A 25,955-nucleotide genomic window follows, 5' to 3' on the forward strand; every position below is an offset into this window, starting at 1 on the left:
TATGTACGAGAATAACACTGTTGCGGTTAAAATAGGAAATGAGGTTAGCAGCTGGTTTTGTATTAAATCAGGAGTTAAGCAGGGTTGTATTCTATCCCCCTTTATATTGATTATTTCGATGGACTTTGTCTTAAGGAGCTCAGGAAAGGCAATTGGAGATCACGAAATTAAATGGGGAGGAAAAAATCTCCTGGACTTAGATTATGCTGACGATTTAAGTATCCTGAATGAAAGTGCGAGCAAAATGAATGAACTTTTAGAGGTTTTGAGATTTCAGGGTGCTAGAATAGGTTTGAAAGTTAATGTTAAGAAGACTAAGTCACTAAGATTAGGAATAAGTGAAGATGAAAAAGTGACGTTGGGTAACGAAAAGATTGATCAGGTGGGCAGCTTTACTTTCCTTGGTAGTAAAGAGGGTGGGAACAGCGAAGATGTTAAAAGTAGAATAGCCAAGGCTCAGGGTGTTGTTTCCCGGTAAAAAAAAAAAGTTTGGAAGAATAGGAAGAAAAGTCTGCAAACCAAGATTACAATATTTGAAGCTACAGTGATGACAGTGGTCAAATATGGCTTTAAATCATGGGCGCTCCAAAAAGCAGATGAAGATTTGCTAGATGTTTTCCATTGAAATTGCCTGCGGATTGTTTTGGATACCAAGCTGACTGACCATACTTCAAACAGTAGGCTTTACGAAAAATGTGGTTCAATCCCGATTTGTAGGGTTATAATGAAAGAAAGGTTGAGATGGCCAGGGTAAGTTGCACGGATGAAGGATGACAGGTAGCGGAAGATTATCCTTTTCGGCCAACCGTCTAATGCTAAACAGAAAACAGATCATCCTCGTCTGGGGAAGACGTCATAAAGAAAGATTTAAAGGAAATGGGGTCTTCCTGGGAGAGTGTAAGCAGGGAGGCTTTGAACAGATTGGGGTGGAGGAGGAGTGTGCGTAGCTGTGTTGGCCTCAGGCGGCTTGGTGCAGCGATGAGTTGTTAGCGCTAGTAGTAGTGGCATTTGTAGACACTAATTTGTATGTTGTTTATTTGAAATGTTTTATACGTCTTCTGCTATTAGTTGAGCTTTGTGAACTTTCTTGAAAAAGATAAATAAAGTTCGTTTTTTCGACAGCAATAAAGTCAACAAAGTTATGCGAGGAAAACGATCTATTAACTTGGTGGACATCTTTACTAACTTTATTGACGCCGTGGGAGCCCCGCATTATGCTTGAAAGCAGGGTTGTGGATTTCGATTGTTGAGTTTGCACAGTCGTGAGCTTACAAACTTTGTTATACTACAAGTTGCGATTCGTGAATCTTTTTCTAAGAATCCGGTTTGTCTGTGGAAAACAAAATTGTTTATTTGATTGCTATCTATAATCCCGCTACTCATGTATTTAACTTTTGAAGAAATAGAAGAAAATTAAAAAACACACCCACAGCAGTAATGAGAGTTTTTAAAATCTTGAATAAGCAGAAGTGGACCTTATAAATATTTTAATGGTGAGATATGTGCCCTTGATCATGAAAATTTTTCTAACAACGATTATATTTTTTTCCAACATTACTGGAAACGAAGTTAATTATTTACAACTGCACATAGCCTAGGTTGCCCTACAGGATCTCAAACTTCAGGGAAACGTCCAATTAATGTTGCTTATAGGTCAGAAATCAGACAAAAATAAATACATAGACTTATTTCCCATCGGTAAATTTCTATGAAATCATATTATTGAGTTAGGAATAAAGTGAATACACCATTTGATGCCTTTTTTATGCTGATTACAAATATAGGCTAATAAGCATTTCTATTGTAAATGAATTTCAGCCCCCCCCTATATAGGCTATACCTAACCTAACCCTGAATTGGCAGATATCGGGGGGAGGTCTGAAATTCATTTTCAATAGAAATGATTATTATATTTGTAATCAGCATAAAAAAAGGCATTGAATGGTGTATTCACTTGTCCTAACTCAATAAAATGATTTTGTAAAACTTTACCTTCCCATCCACTGATTATACCCCTTTTTATTATACCTGGTTCTGGGAATAAATTTAAGACCAGTCCCCATCATAAGGAGACATGTTAAAAAAAGGGATAGGCTAACACCAGATGGCTTATAGAAAATAATACAGTTTATATATAGCCTAGAGACAAAAACCTTAGCCAAACATTGAATATAGAAATAAATGTCTAGCCAACTAGGTGGCTAATAGGAATAACAATGTTATGTTATAGTAAACTGAAGACTGATAGGATCAATACAAGATACTAGGGTATATAGCCTAGGAGTGCTGTTATTGATGTTAAAAGTAAAGATCACCACCTGGTAATGTCAAGGGTTAATTTAAAGCTGAAGTATTGGAAGGGTAACTACCTCCCAGGTTATGATGTTGGAAGACTGCAGGATGAGAATTTGAGGGAAACTTTCCAGGAACAGTTGACAATGAAATTTGACAATGTGGAAGATGGTTGGAATAATCTCAGAAAAACAATTTGCAAAGTTGCTGAAGATGTCTTAGGGAAGAAAGTTGGGACTGCAGCTACGAATATTAGTGAACAAGCTTTATGTTTAATAGAAAGGAGAAAGGACTTGTACAAGAATTATTTGAGTCATAGATCATAAGAAAACAAAAGCAATGTAAAGAAAGTGGAGAAAGTACTAAAATATGAACTAAGGAGGTGTACAGTAGAGGCCACAGATAAAATTGCCAAGGATCTGGAAGATGCAGCTAGACGGCATAATAGTAAAATATTGTACTGGCATGTTAATAAATTGAGACAGAGTAGTCAATCTGGACTTGGCCCAGTTAAAGATAGGAATAGGGCCACAATTAGTGATAAGGAAAGAACTAAAGAGAGATGGGCCAAACATTTTGAGAATTTGCTTAATCAACATAGAGTTGCAGGAACAGATGTAGAGGAAAATGAAATTGTTTGTGATACCTTGGATGTGAAGGAAGATTTGTTTTGCAAGGAAGAATTAGCAGCAGTACTAAAAGGCTTAAAAAATAATAAGGCTCTAGGTGCTGATAGGGTGGTAAATGAGTTTATTAAATACTAATGATATTAGCTGAAATAAGTTACTCTGAGGTTAGAAATAAGTTACTGAAGACTATGAATATGATTTTTGAAAAAGGGGAAGTACCTAATGATTTTAGGAAAACCTTAATTGAGCCACTTTATAAGAAAGGTGATAAAAGTGAGTGTGTTAACTATTGAGGCATTAGTCTGTCTCTGTAGGTAGTAAATTACTTAGTAATATGATACTTTTTAGACTGAGAGATGCTAAAGACAAAGTTTTAAGAGAAGAACAGTGAAGTTTTAGAAAAGGTAGAGGATGTATTGCCCAAATTTTCACTCTTAGGTTAATAATTGAGAAGTGCCTGACTTGTCAAACACCTTTGGTCCTCAGTTTTATAGATTATGAGCAAGCATTTGATTCTGTTGATAGAAGAGCTTTAGTAAAGGCTTTATCCCTGTATGGTATACCAGACAAATACATTAAAGTGATTAGTGGTATTTACAAGAATAACACTGCTTCAGTTAAGGTAGGAAATGTGTTTAGCAGTTGGTTTTGTATTAAATCTGGAGTTAATCAGAAATGAGTTTCATCCCCCTTTAAGTGAACTATTTTGATGGACTCTGTCTTAAGAAGCACATGAATGACCATAAGAGACCACGGAATCAAATGGGGAAGTAAAAGTTTTCTGGACTTAAGTTATGTTGATGATTTAAGCATCCTAGATGAAAGTGTGAGCAAAATGAAAAAAGTTTTAGAGGTTTTGTGAGTTCAGGGTGCTAGAATAGGTTTGAAAATTATTGTTAATAAGACTTAAGTCACTAAGGCTAGGAATAAGCAAAGATGAAAAGGTGATGTTGGATAATGAAAAGATTGATGAGGTGGGCAGCTTCACTTACCTTGGTAGCATTATTAGTAAAGATGGTGGGAGCAGTGAAGATGTTAAAAGTAGAATAGCCAAGGCTCAGGGTACTTTCTCTCAGTTAAAAAAAAGTTTGGAAGAATAGAAAGATAAGTCTGCAAACCAATATTAGAATATTAGAAGCTACAGTGATGACAGTGGTTAAATTTGGCTCTGAAGCATTGGTGCTCAGAAAATTACCTTAAATTGCAGCTTGGAACAAATTTAAGGATTTTCCATCCTTGTAATGCTCCGTGATGACATCTAATGTTTTGTTTGTTTGTTGTGATTCACTTGCTAAATTCAGTTTGTAGACTCAGCAGCTTCCCAGTTGTAGAGGAACTCCTGTTGTTGCCAATCTTCGTCAAGTCTTCGCGTGAAGTCAATTGTTAAGTCTGCAGACACTGTATCTTCAGAGAGCTGATTCCACAAGTTGGTTATTTGTTGGCTGAAGAAATGGCTTCTCTCTCAGATAGAAGAGTGCTTCTTGAAAATGTTCATTGAATGTCCTCTTGTCACAAGGCATTCTGGGGGAGCAAGGAGACCAGGAAGAGTATTTTTTGAAATGACTTTGTGGGTTAGAATCATGTCGCCTTGCTTCCTCTGGTATGTGAGAGTAGGGAGCTTCAGATGATGCAAATGCTCTTCATATGGCACTTGTTTGAGGCCATCAACCATCTTAGTTGCTCTTTTCTATACTTTTTCTAGTATTTCCCTGTCCTTCTTAAAATAGGGGGACGCCAAGGACATTCCAATCTCAAGGCGTGGACAAACCAGTGCCTTGTAGAGCTTTATAAATACTTTAGGACGCCAGCTAGAGATAGTTCTTTTAATAAGTCCAAGGGATTGGAAGGCAGAAGAAGATACAGATTTTGCATGGGTACTGAAACTCAGCCAATGATCAACAACAATGACTCCAAGATCTCTTTCTTCAGTAACTGCAGAGAGGGGGTTACCTTGGAGATGGTACTGGTGATGTGGATTATGTTTGCCAAAATGAATGACATGACATTTTTCAGCATTAAAGGAGAGGAGCCATTTATCAGCCCAGCTTCCAATAATATCAAGGTCTGTTTGTATAGATTGGAGATCAGATGGTATAGCAGCTTTGCCAACAAGGCTATTAGATCTCACCTATATATATGCATCAGCCTGAATTAGCCAACTAGTCAGCTAATAAGACAAATATATTTGCTTTATAGAATTAGCTAACTAGTTGCCTATTATTATCCCATGTATATATAAACTTTAGTTTAAAATAGTCAGCTATTAATGAAGTTTCTAATACACAGTAGAATTAGCTTACAAGTTTGCTTTTAAAGTCTCAGCTATATACATGTTTTTGGATTAGCCAACCAGCCAACTCACATATGTATACATACACTGTGTGAATTAGTGAACACTTTGTGTGAATATATATATATATATATATATACACTTTGTGTGAATTAGCCACTAAGAGAACTGTACATAGTTTATAGAATTAGCTAAATAGTTGGCTATTAATATCCCATGTACATATTAATTATAGTTTAAAATAGCAAACCAGTCAGCTATTGAAGTGATTTAAAGTGCCAATTAACTTAGATTTTCTCTTTCCCATCATTTTACTATGATTAGGCAGGAGGGGTGGGGATGTGGAATTCATCTCTACATAATATTTAGACTACTTGGCTAATATCAAACCACTTTATCTATAAACATCCTAAAAATAGCCAACCAGTTGGCAATTGAAAAACAGTTGAAACACACACAAGAAGATAAAATGGTGAACTGGTTGGCTACTGAATTGAGTCTATGTATATACAGGAAAGGAAATTAGCAAAGTTTGATTTTCTGCCAACAAGAGCTAACATTTTTTAATGGAGGGGTAGGCACAAGGGTGTTGACTAGATTTCATTTAAGCAAAAGGGGGTAAGAGGAGGGTTAGGGAAAACAGGGTTAGACAACCAGTGGCAAGTATTAAGAAAAAATGTGACTATTTTAGCAAAGTGCAAATTATAATTGATTTGAAGTGCCAATTAGTTTAGATTTTCTCTTTCCCATCATTTTACTAGGATTGAGCAGGAGGGGTCAGGGACATAGAATATCTTGCTTTCTTTTCATCATCTCCAGATAATATTTAGACTATATGACCAATATCAATACAGATATCCACCACAGATCTATATAAAAAAGTATAGCATATTAATAGAAAAAAATTGAATTTTTTTTATGGGGGGGTGAACAAATTGGCAGAATTTAGTTTTGGGAAAGAAAGCTGTAAAAGGGCATTTTCAAGCCAGGATTGCCTACCATAAAGAGCAAGTACACTTGCAAATAGTTTTCTTTTTGAAGGGAAGGGGGTATCTGGTGGTATTCCCATTGATAAGCCACTTCCATTACTCAAATCAATAAGTTCAATAATAATTCATTTTCAAATCCATCATACTGAGATATGCATACTCTAAAAATTTTATTTGGGAAAACTAAATAAAAAGGGATAATGCACTTTTTACTAAAACAAAATAAGAATGCACAATATCTTGAGATTCTTGCAAACAAATAGCATGTTGAGAGTAATGGGGTAGGTTAAATATTCTGCTGGTCTTCTTCTATTCAGTAAAAAGTATACATTATTTGTAAAGTTTCTTTCGCTGACACTGTGTCTTCAAATTGGAAAGGCTTTTTTTTCAGGTACTTAATTTAAAAGCTAAAAAAGCCAGGTAATGGTTTTTGTTAGTATAGTGGAAATAGAATTGTTGTACAACATTGCCAAAAAAGAATGCTAGCTAACAAATCACAGAAATGTAGTAATTTGGTGGGACTTTCTAAAACATAAAGAATAAATAGTGAAATAGCCAACTAGTTAGCTAATTCTGCTATGTAGGCTATTAGAAACTGTATTGATAACTAACTATTTGCCAACTAGTTAGCTAATTCCTCAAGTATATTAGAAATTTTAGACATAGCTGACAAAGTCATTTAAACTGCATTCAAGTTAGCAAACCTCTCCACCCAAATAGAAGCTCGTTCTCTAAGATGGTATGGCCACTTACTCCACCTCCCACCAACTACCCCTGCAAGGATCATATCAGACTTCAATCCCTTGATTGTCTGGAAAGGTCCTCAAGGGAGGCTGCTCACCAGATGGGCTCATGTGATAAATCAACGCCTCTTCAACCGTTACATTTACCCAAATGAGGCCCACCCTTAGCCCTGGACAGGACTGCTTGGAGAAGACTGACAGTGCTGTCAACCAGTTCTCTACACTGGCGACCCTGCTGAGCAAGAGCATTAAGTCAAAGTAAGTCAGAGGTAATAATCTTCCAGGCTGAATTAATAGCTATAAGGGAAGCAATTGTGTTGGCTAGAGAAATCTTAGCAACCAAAGAAACACCATATTGTTTTCAGATTCAAAAAGTGCATTGGAGGCACTTGTCAATTTTGATCATAATGAGAAAATTTCAAGAGAAGTTGTATTGTGCTATATGGAAATAGCATCATTTATGTCAACAGCAAGCATATGTCTTCATTGGATCCCAGCCCATGTTAAGATTGAGGGAATGAGAGTACTGTCATAGCTGCTGAAATGGCATGTCAAATGATAAATGTATGTACTAGTGGTTCAACTCCTAGATCTGTAATGCAAACAGATGAATTGATACAATCAGTATGACAGTATGATTTTGTGGATAGCAGAAATCAATCTGGAAATTGGTTTGTTACCCAAAAAGTAGCAAGAAAGATTGAGAGACATGTGTACCAAGGATTAAGTAGGAAAGAGGGAAGATTAGAATTTCATCTTAGATCAGGTTATGCAGATATAAAATCATACAGGGCAACGTTTTATGGAAAGTCAGGTAACTGTGAGTTTTGTGACAAAGAAGGAAGTCTGGTACATCTTCTTATAGATTATGATAAGTAGACTCTCCAAAGACAGGATATCAGCATGTTTTTTCATGAAAGAGAAAAACAGTTCAGCATAATTTGATTTTGGGAAGATTTGCCAATGACAGTGACTGATTTTTGCTGGTTTGAACACAGAACCTGAAATTTCTTTTGTCAAAAACACTTGAAACCTGGTGCCTGAAAGCATAACTCTTGATTAGCCTACCTGGTAATAGTCTAGAAATACCATTCACATGAAGGTAAAAATACAGGGTAAAATTATAGTTTATCTACTTTTTGCTATCTTGGAAAGGGATTAGGTTAGGAAAATGAAACTTTCAGTAATGAATCCAGGGCCAAAAACATACTCTGGAAAGGTATTGGCAAGCTTCCATGTTAACTCTCTTCTGATATCTAAGTCTTAGAAATAAGTCTACTTGACAGGTACAATACCTATTGAGATTTTGACAAACAACATTTTACATTAATTTTCAGTTATCAGTTTCCTTTTCTCTGGTTTTAGTTGATAAAATGCAATGCCTATTGCAATATTTGAATAGAATTTTAAGCCATATCTCTGGATATGGTTTTTCTTCTTCTAAATTTAGCAAATGTATTTGCAGATTTTTGAAACCTCATAAATTGAGATTGAGCAAAGTTGTGAAGCTGAAACGGTTTCCTTGTACTTCATTTAAGCAGAAGATCTGTTTTGCAACTTTCACTTTTATAACACAAAGATTTTTAAAGGTCATTGAAGGTCCCTGCCCTCTAGAGGGAGAAGGAGTGGAGATAGGTATCTCCAAATATCTTCCCAGACATACTTTAGTCTTTAGACCCATCCCTGAAAGTTTAATTTTCTTAAACTACCCCCTTTCCTAGAAAGAAAAAAGTAGCCAAACTAGAATTTTACCTTCTTGTTTGTGGTTAATATGGTGTTAGTGTCAATTTACCCTCACCCACTGATTATATATTTAGTTTTAGGGTATATATCTTAAATTGCATTGTCCAGGAAAATAAGGAAAAATCTTGTTAAACATTTCAGTGTTCATATTACTGACTTACAAATAAAGTAAACATACCACTCAATGCCTTTTTTTTATGCTCTTTAAGAATATAATAATTATTTCTCTTGCAAATTCAAGTTTTGAGCCCTTGAAAATAACCAAAAATTCTAGTTATTGGGTATAAAAAATGCTTGAAACTTTGGTTTCAAACTTACTATTTGATCATGAATCCATTTTTTTAAAGTTCAATAATCCAAAAGGATTGATTTATCACAATTAAGTTGGATAAAAAATTAAAAACAATTTCTCCATTTTTCCATCTGCCATGTTGCTTCTGTCAGATTTGATATTTTTCAACATGTAGGTGAAATTATATTTTTAAGTGGCCTAACAGAATAAGTACAAAATATGGTGGATTTGTTCTGAATTTTTCTTGTTCAACTTAGCCTTAACAAATCATGGTTACAATTCACAACCAATGGATTTACACGGAAATAGTAAGTTTGAAAAAAAAATGTTATAACCCATTTTTACATCCAAAAAATATCGAATGATACTATTATTTTCAAGGGTCCTAAAAAGGCTTAAAGTTGAATTTGCAAGAAAAGCAATTATTATATTCAGAAAGAACATAAAAAATGGCATCTAGTGGTATGTTCCACTTTATTTGTAGGTCAATAATATGAACAGTGAAATATTTACCAAAATCTTGTAGAGTTGCTGATGAGTGATGATGGGTCAATTGCTGGTCAATCATCAATCAGTGATGATTGAATCAGTTGTATCCTACTCTGTCTTCCATGGTTTAATGGACCAATTCTTGTCAACAGCAATTTCAAAGCCATCAATGGAGAGAGCAGCGACAACAATATCTGGAAAATTGTTCTGCAATGTGAAATCAGTCTGTTAGAGAAGCTGTGGTTACAGACTCTGGTATCTGCCCTCTTCTGGAACAACTTCTTGTTATGCCCCCATGTCCTTGAAGATTCATCAAATTGAAAGGGATTTTGACCATAGAAGTTCAAAAGCTTACAAGTCATTATGACATCACCTCTTTGACATCTATACACAAGCGTTGGGAGTTGTAGCTATAGAAGCCATTAAACTAAAACAATGAAAATTCAACTTTGTAATATGCAGCATGAGCTATTTATGCTAATCAGATTATCATGTTTCCTTCTATTGCTGTTCACATTTTCAGGTAAAGGTCTAGAATAGCAGCTCTCAAGAAGGGGGCATGCTAAAATAAAAAGGACAACTAATTTAGATTGTTAATTTAACCATGAATTGCCCCAGACATAATTTTAACTAAAAACTAAAGAGGGTACTTGTATGATATAGCCCCAACCACTCAAGTTGTTCCCCCATTGATGCATTGTAGAACCATTTTTTTTAAACACATAAAACAATAATAATTAAAAAAAAACAACAATGCATATCAAAATAATCTCACCTGTGTATGAAGTGAAATTAACTGCAGGCAAGCCTCTTCTCTTAACTTGGCTTCCAACTTATTGTAAGATGTCAATATATCAGTGGCACTAAACAATTGAATAACCTTTTGTTTCCTATACCAATGAGGCAGATATAGGAGGAATTTACAGTAATGGAAACACAATGCTCTAATGTCCTGCATATCACAAGTATTAAAAACTGGGTGGATACCTGACAGAAAGGAATGGAATGGTCACAATAAGTTGAATAAAGTCAAGCCAAGGCCTTGCAAGAATGTTGGCCATGATTTGGATCGATTTTAGCCTATCCTGCTTTAAGTTAATTCCTAATGTCTAAAAGTACTCTAGAAATGACAGGGGCAGATCTAGAGCAAATCTTGGGGGAGGCCCAGTGTGACATGGGTGCCAGTTAGCAAAATCTTGGTGGCTCCAGTATGACAAAGGTGCCAATAATTGACCAAATTTACAAATTTATTCTAAAAAGAAGAGTATAAAAGCAGGATAAGAGGGTGCCAGAAAAAATATGGAAAAAAGGGGAGGCTTAGATGAAGCTGTGACAGAAACAATTATTACCAAATTGTGTTTTTGTTTTTTTTAATTTGCTTTGTGGCATTATGGGTGAGAAATAAGAAAAAAAAAAAAAAAAAAAAGAAAAAAAAAAAAAAAAAAAAAAAAAACAATGGGAAACCCACAAAACTGGCAAGCTTTTCAATATAGTCTGCTGCTATGTCTAGCCCTATTTGAAGGAAAGGCTTGAATGAAATCAAGACAGCAACAAACATTATAGTTGGAAAAAGAATTTGAAAGATAATTTAGTAGTTTATTTTTTCCCATCTGTTTCATACCCTATAATAAAACTTAACTGATAATTTCAAGCTCCTATCTCTGACTGCTTCCTCCTTTCTGAGGTTCAGAGAATTTCATTGGAGACAAAATGTACCTATCATAACTTCAGAATAAAATGCATTTTTTCAATGTTTAACTTTCTTTCTCTTTAAAATACACTTTTCTTTGACTCCAGCTAAGGTTTTGGAAATGCAATTCTATTGGTCTGAGTAGGATTTTAAGCCTTATATGTTTTTTTTCTAATTGGAAGTATCTTCTTAGTTTCAACTTGATTCATCCAAGTTATTTCCAAAGTATTGCAGATAGAATATCTCAATTTCCTAGATTCACATGTTGTTGTTTTTTTATCTACCTCTAACCCATCCTCCCAACTCTGAACTGCAGGTCTGCTTGGCCCTTCCCTCAATATTTCCTGGCACTTTCAACTCAGTCCCCCAAGCCATTCTTGAGATATTGGAGATAAAATATTTAGAAAATAGGGGTGCAAATAATGTCTTTTGATTTACTTTGGTGTCTTTGTTGGCCTAGAAGTATATCCTTTAGAAGTTCTGGGAAAATTTGGCCTAGCAAATGATCCCCAAGAATGATCAGACAGGATTAAACATCCTCCCCCTTTCCACTGTACTACCTGTGAAGCAATTGGCAGTTTATATTGTTTAGGGTCATTGATCCTGGGGCTACAGGGGTCAGTTTCAAACTAGAGCCATAGTTATTAGACCTTTTGACTGTGAACAAAATAGCTAAGTCAAAATTCTTGATGCATCCTATGGGGCTTATGGGAGTGCCCAGGAAAATGGAGGGGGTTGGATGCCCTCCAATCACTTTAACCCCTTATGAATGGCACTAAAAATTTTGGTTTCTAATCAGTTTTTAGAGTTTTCTCAAGTTTTTACAACCATGTATTCCAAACAAAGTGATGGAAAAGTTAGTACGACAAGCTTTTTAGCTTACCGTTATGTGGATTAATAAATAAATAAAAGTTTCAAAAAAAAAAAAAAAAAAAAAAAAAACACATGAAGGCATTTTTACATAAGTTGATTCTAGTGGATTGATTCTGATCCTAAATATGTAAATGCATTAATTTTATAACTATCTATGAAAAGTTATAAGCACAAAAATACTTGTGTAGCTTAGAAAAAAGAGAAAACTCCAAGAAAAGGGGATATAATCGTTAGGAAAATTACACCATCAAATTTAATATGTCTGAAATCTCAAAATTTGTAAAATGACAAATTCCTAAAATATGAATTTCTTATATCTTTAAGAAGAATGGTCATTGATATGTGTTTTTTTTAATGGTCATTGAAAGATTGTTATTAATTTTTTTAATCTTTCTTTTGGCAAAAAATAATGCAAAATTCCGCATAGGAGCTTGGCTAATTTACAGTAGGGTTCTCGGATTTGCTGAATCGGATGGCATGAAAATCATTAAGATTGCTTGACTTTAGAGTTTTGGTTACACTTGATGTGAGTAGCTCCTGCAACAAAGCTGTGGTCATAGAGTATTATAGATAGTATATTCAAACAAAAATTTAAAGTTTTAGGCCTTCTCCCTTTTTTAAGTAATTAATTAAAAAAACTTTTTCCACAAAATAAGTTTTTCAAAGAAAAGTAAAGAACTCCATTAAACAAAAATGAGCAAAAATAAAATCAAATAATCTATCAAGCGTGAAACTACCACAAATTAGCATCAATAAATAAATAAAACTCAAAACAAACAGAAATAACAATAAATGACCAAGTCAGACTCAGAACGAGCAGAAATTAACACAAGCTGGGATCAAAACCCCTATTCCTTCCCAAGGCAAGAACATAATTTACACTTTACTGAAAAAAAATATAAATGTTTTTACTTTTATAACTTTAATAAATCAAATAATATTAACATTTTGATTACTAAATATAAGTATATGTATATTAAACTGACAATGCACATTCACTTGTATTTTTTTCACTAAAGTGCAAATTATGTTCTGGCCTTGGGAAGGCATAGGGGTTTTGAGCCCAACTTATGTTAATTTCTGCTTGTTTTGAGTCTGACTCGGCTATTTATTGTTATTTCTGTTCGTTTTGGGTTTCATTTATTTATCGATGCTGATTTGTGGTAGTTTCACGCTTGGTAAAATATTTGATTTTATTTTTGCTCATTTTTGTTTAATGGAGTTCTTTACTTTTCTTTGAAAAACTTATTTTGTGGAAAAAGTTTTTTTTAATTAATTTATGCTCGTTTTATATTGACATAGTCTTTTCAGAGAAAAAGAAAATAATATTTTAAATCTTTTCGTTTTTTTAAACATTTATAGTTTGACTTGCTATTTGTATGCTGGAGAAAAATTGTCAGCAATTTTTAACAACATACACCCTCTTAAAAATCTGGACACAAATAGAAGTGTTTAATTTAGTTTCATACCTCGTCTAGTTTACCTGAAATGGAAAACTTGATGGAAAACTTGATTTGCAAAAAAATCTGTTTACTTTCTTTGATAGCTTGGATACAAATTTTACAGAATAAAATAGTTTGTATTTTAGGTAATTATATTCAGTTTGAAAATAGCACGTTGAATTGCTTTACAAGTTTGAAAATTTTAAATATTTATCAGTTACGGGATTACCAATTCAGCAATTTTTATTTATCAATGTTTGAATAAGTGTTCACCGGAGGTATTTTGCGAAATTTTTAAAGCTAATTCATCTTATCACTGTTATGAGACTAGAAATGCGAATGACCTTGCATCTGAGCTTCGGAATACTCGACGTGCTGCGTTTCTGCCTCGTTTTGCGGGACCGGGAGTGTGGAATTCCCTCCTGGATGCTATTAGACAAGCCGATAATGTAGGCCAGCTCAAGAGTAGATTGAATCGTTACCTTTTGGTTTATAAATTGAATGATTAGAAATTTGAATAATGTTTGGTATGAAAATTGTTTGGACAGACAAAGGTCGCATTTTCGCGAAATTACCCAGCCAAAACGCACGGAGTCGGCTCTATAGCCTAGCTGATACTTATTGATTTTGTCATAGTTGATTTAGTTAGAAGTATCTCATTTTATTTTTGTTTTTTTCTTTACCTCTGTTGTTGCTTTTTTTCTTTTTTTTTAGTGGATGTTGTAAGTATGATATGTGATATTTCTCACTTGCGATTTCTAGAGTGTAATCCTTTTAGATTATGAGATGTTCTTTATGTTGATTTAATTCAAATGCTGATTTTTATCCGCAAAGAGATAGTTGTTATGTGGACGTAGAGCTTTATAATAATGGATTTGCAGCCATCGTAAACAAACCTTCGGGTTTTTGTAGATGGCTGCTGTAAATTTGTTTGTATTTTTTATGCTAAATAAATTAATTTGAATTTGAATTTGCTATTTTGATTTGGTTAAGTCTTAAGAGCAGAAGCAGCCCCAAAAGTTTGAACATAAAAACCTCAGTCGTTCTTGGGATACTGCTTAGATGCCTTATTGGGAATTAGCATTAACACAGTGCATTTTGATTTAATCTTATGGCAACATTAAGTTATTAAACATAAAGTCAAATGGGACAAGCAATCCAAAACACATATTGCGTAGATTCTTGGTCAACGAATCTTCTCGGAAAAAGAGAAATAATTTCAGAAAGAGAATCCCGAATGAGTTCTAAACAAAAACATATTTTCGAAGTTCCTACAACAACTCCTTCGATACAAAGTGCCCTGGTCTAAACAACAACAACAACAAAAAAATAATACATTATACCCACATCGATCTTTACTATAAAAATGTCAAGTCTTCCAATCACTTTCGACTATTAAAAAGGGCACTAAGCCTTTCAATTTCCAATCGAATGAGCCCTTTTTCAGTTTCTACAACAACACTTCCTATAAACACCTTATACGCCCCCAGGGCATAACTTAAAACTCTTACCCCAAGCCCTGTGAGGGTGGTTGTCATCATCTAAGACCTAATTTCCAGAAAATTCAACTACATTAAACAAAATGGCTATCCCAAAATTTTGATTGGATGTGTCTGGGAAACTGGTGTGCATGAGAAGGGCGTTAGTCTTTCTCCAATCACTTTCAACTATTAAAAAAGGCACTAGCCCTTTCAATTTCCAATCAAATGAGCCCTTTTGAAGTTTCTACAACAACGCTTTCAATAAAAAACCTTATATGCCCCCAGGGGATAACTTAAAACCCTCGCCGTGTGGGCTGGGGGGGGGGTCATCCTCACAGACCTAATTTTGAGAACTTTCTACTACGTTGAACAAAATGGCTATCTGAAAATTTTGATTGGGTGTGTTTGGGGGAATGGTGGGCGTGAGAGAGAAGTTAGTTACCGTCCAATCACTTTCAACTATTAAAAAGGGCACTAGCCCTCTAAATTCCCAATTGAATGAGCCCCTTTTGAAGTTTTTACGACAGCTCTATCATTAAAAACCTTAAATACCCCCAGGGCATAACTTACAACCTTCGCCCTGGGGACTCTGGGGGGTTTGTCATCCTTAAATACATAATTTCCAGAAATTTCAACTACATTAAACAAAATGGCTATCCCAAAATTTTGATTGGATGTGTCTGAGAAACTGGTGGGCGTGAGAGGGGCGTTAGTCTTTCTCCAATCACTTTCAACTATTAGAATAGGCACTAGCCCTTTCAATTTCCAATCAAATGAGCCCTTTTGAAGTTTCTAGGACAACGCTTACAATAAAAAACCTTATAGGCCCCCAGGGGATAAATAACAACCCTCGCCCTGCGGACTGGGGGGGGGGGTTCATCCTCGCAGAACTAATTTTCAAAACTTTCTGCTACGGTGAACAAAATGGCTATCGGAAAATTTGGATTGGGTGTGTGTGGGGGAATGGTGGGTGTGAGAGAGGGGTTAGTTACCGTCCAATCACTTTCAACTATTAAAAAGGGCACTAGCCCTCTAAATTCCCAATTGAATGAGCCCCTTTTGAAGTTTTTACGACAGCTCTATCTTTGAAAACCTTATATACCCCAGGGCATAACTTACAACCTTCGCCCTGGGGACTCTGGGGGGGTTTGTCATCCTTAAACACAAAATTTCCAGAACTTTGAACTACGTTGAACAAAATGGCTATCTCTAAACTTTGATTGAATGTATTTGGGGAAATGGGGGGGGGGGCGTAAGAGGGGGGTTAATTACTCTCCACTCACTTTCGAGTATTAAAAAGGGCAATTTCAATTTCCAATCAAATGAGCCCCTTTTGAAATTTCTGCAACAACTTTCTATATAAACCTTATATGCACCAAGGGCATAACTCACAACGTTGGTACTGAAAGCTTTAATGTCATTATTATCCTAAAAGACCTAATTTCCAGAACTTTTGAATACGTTGAACAAAATGGATATCTCAATGTTTTAATAGAATGTTTGTGGTGACAGGGTAGGCGCGAGAGGGGGGTTAGTTGCCCTTCAATCACTGTCGACTATTAAAAGGGCAATAGCCCTTTCAATTATCAATTGCATGAGCCCTTTTGGATGTTTTTACAACATAGCTTTCAATAAAAACCTTGCATGCTCCCAGGGCATAACTTAAACCTCTTGCCCTGAGGGTTGTGGGGGAGATGGGTTGTCATCCTTAAAGACCTAATTTCCAAAACTTTGAACTGCGTTGAATAAAATGGCTATCTAAAAACTTTGATTGGATGTGTTTGGGGAAAAGGTGGGCTTGAGAGGGGGATTAGTTGCCCTCAAATCACTTTCGACTATTAAAAAGGGCACTAGCCCTTTGAATTTCCAATCGAATGAACTTCTACGACAAACGTTTCAATAAAAACCTTATATGCCCCCAGGGCATAACTTATAACCCTTGCCCTGAAAACTGGTGGGGGAGTGTCCTCTGCATGGAACAAAATGGGTTTTTCAAAATTTGATTGGATATGTTTGGGGAAATAGTGGGCGAAGAAGGGGTGTTAGGTGCCTTCCAATCACTTTCGACTATTATAAAAGGCACTAGCCATTTAAATTTCCAATCAAATGAGCCCATTTTGAAGTTTCTACGACGACGCGTTCAGAAAAAACTATATACCCCCAGGGCATAACTTACAACCCTTGCCCTGAGGGATATGGGGGAGTGTCCTCCTCAAAAACATAATTTATATCTGGAAATCCACAACACCAAACAAAATGGCTATCTAAAAATTTTGATTGGATGCGTTTGAGGAAAAGGTGGGCGAGAGAGGGGGGCTAGTTGCCCTCAAATCACTTTCGACTATTAAAAAGGGTACTAGACCTTCGAATTTCCAATCGAATGAGCCCTTTTTCAAGTTTCTACGATAAAGATTTCAATAAAAACTTATATGCCCCAGGGCATAACTTATAACTCTTGCTCTGAAAACTGTGAGGGGAGTGTCCTGCTCAAATTGATACTGTCCTGAACTTTAACTGCGTGGAACAAAATGGCTATTTCAAAATTTTGATTGGATGTGTTTGGGGAAATGGTGGGCGTGGAAGGGGGGTTAGTTGCCTTCCAATTACTTTCGACCATTAAAAAGGGCACAAGTCCTTTCAATTTCTAATGGAATGAGCCCTTTCTGAAGTTTCTATGACAACGCTTTCTATAAAAACTGTGAATGCTCCCAGGGCATAACTTACAATCCTTGTCCTGAGGGCTGTGAGGGGGTTGTCATCCTCAAAGACCTAATTTTCAGAACTTTAAAATACGTTGAACAAAATGGATATATAAAAATTTTTATTGGATGTGTTTGTGGAAATGGTGGGCGTCAGAGGGGGGTTAGTTGCCCTTCAATCACTGTCGACTATTAAAAGGGCAATAGCCCTTTCAATTATCAATTGCATGAGCCCTTTTGGATGTTTTCACAACATCGCTTTCAATAAAAACCTTACATGCTCCCCGGGCATAACTTAAAACTCTTGGTCATCCTTAAAGACCAAATTTCCAAAACTTGCAACTGCGTTGAATAAAATGGCTATCTAAAATTTAGATTGTATGTGTTTGGGGAAAAAGGTGGGCGTGAGAGGGGGATTAGTTGCCCTCAAATCACTTTCGAGTCTTAAAGAGGGCAATAGCCCTTTGAATTTCCAATCGAATGAACTTCTACGACAAACGTTTCAATAAAAACCTTATATGCCCCCAGGGCATAACTTATAACCCTTGCCCTGAAAACTGTGGGGGGAGTGTCCTGCTCTAAGGTAGAATTCCCTGAACTTTAACTGCATGGAACAAAATGAGTTTTTCAAAATTTGATTGGATATGTTTGGGGAAATGGTGGGCGAAGAAGGGGTGTTAGGTGCCTTCCAATCACTTTCGACTATTATAAAGGGCACTAGCCATTTCAATTTCCAATCGAATGAGCCCATTTGAAGTTTCTACGACGACGCGTTCAGAAAAAACTATATGCCCCCAGGGCATAACTTTCAACCCTTACCCTGAGGGATATGGGGGAGTGTCCTCCTCAAAAACATAATTTATATCTGGAAATCCACAACACCGAATAACCCTGCAATCTCTAAATTTTTAGTGATTGCGCGTGGGAACAAGGTGGGCGAGGAAGGGGGGCTAACCATCCCCAGATCGCTGCCAAGTATTAAAAAAGGGCCATAGACTTCCGTAAAACCGACTGATCTAATCCCTATTTATATTTTCTCAGTTACGATTTCAATAAAAACTTATATGCCCTAAGGGCATAATTTATAACTTGTGCCTTGAAGACGGTGGGAGCAGTGTCCTGCTCGAAGATATAATGCTCTGAGTTTTAGCAACCTGGACCAAAATGGCAAACTCAAATTTTGATTGGATGTGTTTGAGAAAATGATTGGCGAAGAAGGAGGATTATTTGCCTTCCAATTACTTTCGACTATTAAAAAGGGCACAAGTCCTTTCAATTTCTAATCGAATGAGCCCTTTCTGAAGTTTCTACGACAACGCTTTCTATAAAAACTGTAAATGTCCCCAGGGCATAAGTTACAACCATTGCCCAGAGGGCTGTGGGGGGTTGTCATCCTAAAACACCTAGTTTTCAGAACTTAAAACTACGTTGAATAAAATGGCTATCTCATAATTTTGATTGGATGTGTTTGGGGAAATGGTGGGTGTGAGAAGGGGGTTAGTTACCGTCCAATCTTTCAACTATTAAAAAGAGCACTAGCTTTTCGAATTTCCAATCGAATGAGTCTTTTTTGAAGTTTCTATGACAAGGCATTCTATAAAAATCTTATATGCCCCCACGGCATAGCTTACAACCCTTGCCCCGAAGGTTCTGGGGGAGTGTCCTCCTCAAAAACATATTTTCTATCTGGAAATCAACTAAGCTGAACAAAATTGATATCTCAAATTTTTTATTGGATGTGTTTGGGGGAATGATGGGCGTGGGGGGGGGCTAGTTGCCCTCCAATCACTTTCGACTATTAAAAAGGGCACTAGCCCTTTGAATTTCAAATCGAATGAGCCTTTATTGAAGTTTCTACGACAACGCCTTCTATAAAAAACTTATATGCCCCTAGGGCATAACTTAAAACCCTTGCCCCGAGGGTTGTAGGGGATTGTCCTCCTCAAAAACATATTTTCTATCTGGAAATTAACTATGCTGAACAAAATGACTATCTTAAAATTTTGATTGGATGTGTTTGGGGGAATGATGGGCGCGGGGGTGGCTAGTTGCCCTTCAATCACTTTCGACTATTAAAACGGGCACTAGCCGTTTGAATTTCCAATCGAATGAGCCTTTTTTGAATTTCTACGACAACGCCTTCTATAAAAACCTTATATGCCCCCAGGGCATAACTTAAAACCCTTGCCCCGAGGGTTGTGGGGAGTGTCCTCTTCAAAAAGATATTTTCTATGTTGAAATCAACTACGCTGAACAAAATGGCTATCTCAAAATTTTGATTGCATGTGTTTGGGGGAATGATGGGCGTGGGGGGGGGGGGGGCTAGTTGCCCTCCAATCAATTTCGACTATTAAAACTGGCCCTAGCCGTTTGAATTTCCAATCGAATGAGCCCTTTTTGAAGTTTCTATGACAACGCCTTCTATAAAAATCTTATATGCCCCCAGGGCATAACTTGAAACCCTTGCCCCGAGGGTTTTGGGGGAGTGTCCTCCTCAAAAAGATATTTTCTATCTGGAAATCAACTATGCAACAAAATGGCTATCTCAAAATTTGGGTTGGATGTGTTCCGGGGAATGATGGGCGTGGGGGGGGCTAGTTGCCCTCCAGTCACTTTCGACTATTAAAACGGGCACTAACCCTTCCAGTTTCGAATCGAATGAGCTTGTCTAGAAGTTTCTACGGCAATGATTTCTATAAAAACCTAATATGTCCCCAGGGCATAGCTTAAAACGCTTGCCCTGAGGGTTGTGGGGGAGTTTCCTCCTCAGAAACATATTTTCAATCCGGAAATCAACTACGCTGAACAAAATGGCTATCTCAAAATTTTGATTGGATGTGTTTGGGGGAATGATGGGCGTGAGGGGGGGGGGCTAGTTGCCCTCTAATCACTTTTGACTATTAAAAAGGGCACTAGCCACTCCAATTTCCAATCGAATGAGCCCTTTTCGAAATTTCTACGACAACTCCTTCGATACGAAATGCCCGGGTATGGAGAAAAAAAAACAACACATTGTGCCCACATCGTTCTTTACTTAGGCAGCGCTAGTGCGCTGCCTATGACAAAAAAGATATTACCCCATTACATCAAAGTGCCACTTAGTAGCCTATGCTAAAACAACAAATAGGGTCAAAATACTATCAAGCAAAAATTATGAGAGGCTATATTGTCATGCATTGATACATTTATCCATACATTCATTTTTATTTATACAAAATTAATAGTTATAGGCATGTATTTAATAATATTGATAATTATACAGTATTTCCTAGTTGTGAACCATCTTGCAAAGGGGAAGTAACAGTGTGAAGATATCTTGAATATATAATTTGAAGACAAGAAAATAAAATCAAAAGCATTGTGAAAAGTTCAGGTTTTAAAATTCAAATTTTAAAATCATATAAATTATCACATTGTGTTGAGATTGACAGGGCCTTTTTAATTAAATTTACCTTTAAATTTTTCAGTTTAAATTTTTTGATTGTTAGTCAGTAAGTAAAGCTTGCCATTAGGCATTAGCAACTGGATATATTGGTTATATTCTAAACTGATTTCAGAAAAGTTTTCATGCTTTCAGTTAAAACTTGAGGGTAAAGAGCAGGTGGTTAAGGAATGCAACAAACTTCTTCATATATCCAATATTGTGTGTTTTTCAGTATCATCTATCCTTATTCTTGTTTAAAAGGAATTTATTTATTTAGATGATTCTTTGAATTGAGATGTTTGTTTGACCCTTTAAGATACACTGTTTGGCCAGTTCATTCATTAAGTTTTCCTAATTGTAAACAAGTTGATTAATATCTTATCAGTAATTGTGAACATAATAATTATGCTGATGTATTTATTATGAAAACTTATAGATCCAGGAGCTTTAAATAGTTCTTATGTCCTTACTAAGAGTAATGTACTTGCCATCAGATCCTAAAAATGCTGTTTTGCGTTCAAATAAACAGATAGTTTGACCTGCGGTCTGCTAATATTCAAAAAGTGTGTGTAATTCTAATGTGCAAAACCTGAGGATTTTGTATATTCCCAAAGTCAATGTAAATAAGCTCATTGCTTAATTTGAATTCTCCCAAAGTAGATGTCATTAAGGACCTGGCATTCCCATAAAGCACTAAAAACTTAGTGTTTCAGTATTGTAGACCTTGTGAAAAGGTACCATTCCAGTTGCTGGTAGATTACCTTCTGAATAAAAGGTACTGTATGAGCAAAGAATGGATGCAGATTCATTATCCTGCTTAAAATAGCTTTGAAGTCTTGACTAACCTAGAAAGGAAACTCCTTTAATCTCTTTGAAATTGTTCTGTACCCCCCTGTTTCCACCTATCTATCCCTTTGTCCCTATGTCTTTCTCTCTATCCCTATCTATGTGCTTCTGCCCCAATATATATCAATCTGTTCCTCTATATATCCATTCGTCTGTATCTATCACTGTCTCTCTATCTATCCCTTTGTACCTCTGTCCCTTGATCTATCCCTTGGTCCTTCTCTCACTTTATCTCTCCCCCTGTCTCTCAATCTATCTTTCTGTCCCTATATCTGTGTTCCTGTTACTCTATCTATCCCTCAGTCCTTATGTCACTCTATCTGTCCCTCTGTCTCTCTATCTCTAGTGTTGCTATTAATAAGTTGCTCCTCTTGATTGGACCTTCTTGATAGTCTTTCTGTCCCTATATCTGTGTTCCTGTTACTCTATCTATCCCTCAGTCCTTATGTCACTCTATCTGTCCCTCTGTCTCTCTATCTCTAGTGTTGCTATTAATAAGTTGCTCCTCTTGATTGGACCTTCTTGATACTATTGTCTATAAATACTAGAACTTAAATTAAATCCTATCAGTTTAAATTAGAATAAAGAAGGATTGGCTCCCATGCTGCTTTTGATTCCAAATATCTAAGACTGACTATGAAGGTTTGTTTGTAGAAAAAGTAAAGGCCTGAATGGGATAGTACCAAAAGCATCTATTTCAAAGAAGAAGAAGAAAAACTGATTTAGAGCTATTCTCTAGAGCTATTTCTTAATGAGTAAAAGAAAGCTTAAGTTGGATTTGTCCAATATTCTTTGTTCGTCATCAAACAGTTTGTGCTAACGAACTGTAAGTAAGGAGCAACCTGGCTCAATAGTAACCAAAACTCTAAAAAGAACGTAATTTTGATACCAATAGATATATCAAAAGAATCGGCTTGAGATGAGATGAGATGGGTTTTATTTTCAACTAATAATTACATCATACTTAGCTGGCACTTACCACATTTTTAAATAATATTATCAACCAAACGTAGAAAATAGTAAGAACGTGTGACGCTTTATTAAGCCACTATTGTGGCTTTATCAGCGTCACACAATCTTTCATGCTGATTTCAAATAAATAAGTTTCATTAAGTTTAGTTTACCCATCAAAGGTTACAAGCCTGAGAAAATTTTCCAGATTTTCGAAAAAAGGAGGAAACAGCCCCTAAAAGTCAAGTGATCTCAATGAAAATCACGCCGTCAGATTCAGCGTATTAAAGAATCCTAATGTGTATGTTTCAAGCTCCCATATGTGAAAATGTGGAATTTTGTATGTTTTGCCAGAAGAAAGATCATGAATGCATGTTTATTTGTTTTTTTTTCCAGGGGTGATTGTGTTGACCCAGTGGTCCTAGAATATCAGGAGAGGGCTCATTTGAATGGAAACTAAAAGTTCTAGTGCCCTTTTTAAGTGACAAAAAAAATTGGAGGACAACTAGGCCACCTCCCCACCCCTTTTCTCCCCAAATTGTCTGATCAAAATTTTTATATAGCCATTTTGTTCATCATGGTTGAAAGGCCAAATAACTATGCCTTTGGGAATAACATGACCCCCCCTCCCCGCAGCCTCAGGGGAAGGGTCTTTAAGTTATAAAATTTGCCCATTGTTTGCGAATAGTAGCTGTTATTCAGATGTAGGCATACATTTTTGGGTTGAGGGGGGGGCACATTTTCTGCTGGGAGTTTATCCATGGGAGAATTTTGCATGGAGAGAGAAGATTCCTGGGAGTGAACTTGTCAGGGGAAATTATACGCTGGGGGAATTTGCCAGAATTCTTATACAAAATTCTTTTTGTATGTCTTGCTTTCTCTTTTCCGTCTCAATTTTACGCGCGGAGTAATTAAGAGTGGTTAAGAGTAATTGTCTGGGAAAAATTTTCACCGGGATTGAATTTTCTAGAGGAAATTTCCGTGGGGAGGGGGTTTCTCCATGGAGGTGGGGCCAGATTTTTCGGCATTATTTAAAAAACAATCAGAAATTAAAGAAAAAAACAAGTTTTTTCAACTGAAAGTAAGGAGCAGCATTAAAACTTAAAACAAACAGAAATTATTATGTATTTAAAGGGGGTTGCCCCCTCCTCAACACCTCGGTCTTTACGCTAAAGTTTGAATCCTGAAACAGAAGGGCCATTTAATTAGAACAATAAGATGCTTTTTTAAAAGTACTAAAAAACTTTAGCGTAAAGAGTGAGGTGTTGAGGAGGGGGAAACCCCCTTCATATACGTAATAATTTCTGTTCATTTTACGTTACAATGTTGCTCCTTACTTTCAGTTTAAAAATCTTGTTTTTTTTTACTTAATTATATCTAAAAATCCCATTGCCTTTTTTCATTTGATGTCTTTTCTTTCTCAGCTTATATTTCTGTATATTCAGTTTTAATATTTTAGACAACATTATGGAAAAAGCACCACCACCATGGATTGAGATTTGTCAAAATGTTTCAGAATCTGGACTTCTTCAAATAGATCCTTCAATATTGAATAAGTTTGTTAACAAAAATTCCATTGACTCTGTCTATATGGTTGAACTGAGTCCTTTTGCAAGGTAAGCTTCAATATTGGTTAGGTTTCTTTCTGCTAAACAATATAAATGCCATTGTTTTACTTTGACTACCGCACTAATACTGTTTCGAACTTTTCAGGCTTAGCAACTGATAACCAAAATATACCCACAATTTAATTACATACCAGGAAGATTTGTCTATTTTTTTTTAAATTTGTGAATTAAAAAAAATATACATAGTAAATTTAACTTAGCTTCCAATACTGAAATGGGCTGTGCCTCCTGGCTCTGGCAGCAATTTACTGTTTTTTTTTTGCATTGAACAGTTGTAATTAATTCCAAAATAATTTAATTGTATTCCAAATATAAGTAAAAATGCTAAAATACTAAGGTGGTGGGGACACCCTTTAAAGATAAACCATTTGTATAAGATTTAGGTTTTCTAATCTGAGAGCTAAAAATTTGAGGCATTTTTTATACCAGTCACAACCAATCTCCAACTGCCTCCCATTAGATAGATAGACTGTGTAGATACAGCAAAGTCGCAATTTTAAGCCTATGTTTCTCTGAATTCCCTGGATACTTTTTAGTCCTGGAGAAATTTCCCTGTACATGTGATGTGTCTGCAATTTCTGTACAAGGTTTGGATATTCAAGAAGGCTATTCTTGTCTGCAGACTCCTCCCCCTTCCCCCTACCTTCTTCCATACCTTGTTTGGGTTTTAATTTTTAAATGTTTCGGTAATCTTGCAGATTTTCTCCCCTAAAGAAAGCTATGTAGTCGTTTGACCAGAGAGAGACTCATCACCTAACATGCTGAACCAATAAATTGAAGTTTGTATTCCAATAAGGACCCTCTCAAGTAAGACCAATGGTCCAAATAGCATAGGTACCGATATCCTGACCTGCCTGTGACCAGGAGTGCTATGCATGGTTGAGGAAAGGGGCTATCATCCAATACTTACTGTGCTTTTTCCTCATCTATAGAATCTGGCTGAGCTTACAGATTCACGCCACTAACCCCATTCCAAATCAAATAACCAACAACAACAGGACTTGAAACCCCATCCTCATGGACAAAGACTATAGACCTGGAAATAAACAGTAAGATTAATTTAAAATTTTCCATGCATTAAATGAAATGTGGAAAAAAACTTTGGACAAATATGTGAAATATGCAGGCACTACAAGAAATATCAAAAACTTTCTTTAGGTAATTCCCCTTGAAAATGTCAAGTAAATCTTTTTCAAATTTTCATAGGACCCTCATTTAGAGAGTTACTTTCTTAGCTACTTTCTTTACAGTGACTTCTAATAAACCTTATCCCTAAGACTTTTATTTCCAGCCAATTTTTTACAACTGAAAAAAAAATCTCACGCCATGGCTATTCTATATTCTATATCTTTATCCTCTTTAGTTTCTAATTTAAATAACTTAGCATTCTACGAATTACTCTTCTAGAGCTTTACTCACATCCCAGACCCTCAAAACTGCCGAAAATTTATTCA

The 25,955-nt window shown here is 36.0% G+C and overlaps 1 protein-coding gene across 1 annotated transcript in view; it reads left to right on the forward strand.

The window, feature by feature from the left end:
* Window positions 1–1,421: 1,421 nt before the first annotated feature.
* Window positions 1,422–25,955, forward strand: part of LOC148940373 (serine/threonine-protein kinase 17B-like) — a 67,525-nt gene continuing 42,991 nt past the window's right edge. The window contains exons 1-2 of the mRNA XM_089106477.1: window positions 1,422–1,493; window positions 24,333–24,489. Coding sequence (XP_088962603.1) covers window positions 24,341–24,489 — 149 coding nt within the window. The 5' untranslated portion in view covers window positions 1,422–1,493; window positions 24,333–24,340. The remainder of the gene's footprint in view (window positions 1,494–24,332; window positions 24,490–25,955) is intronic.

This window comes from Artemia sp. Qi Xiang Cuo, chromosome 20 (genome assembly GCF_049724085.1).
Source record: "Artemia sp. Qi Xiang Cuo chromosome 20, ASM4972408v1, whole genome shotgun sequence".
In the NCBI taxonomy this organism is placed as follows: Eukaryota; Metazoa; Arthropoda; class Branchiopoda; order Anostraca; family Artemiidae; genus Artemia; species Artemia sp. Qi Xiang Cuo.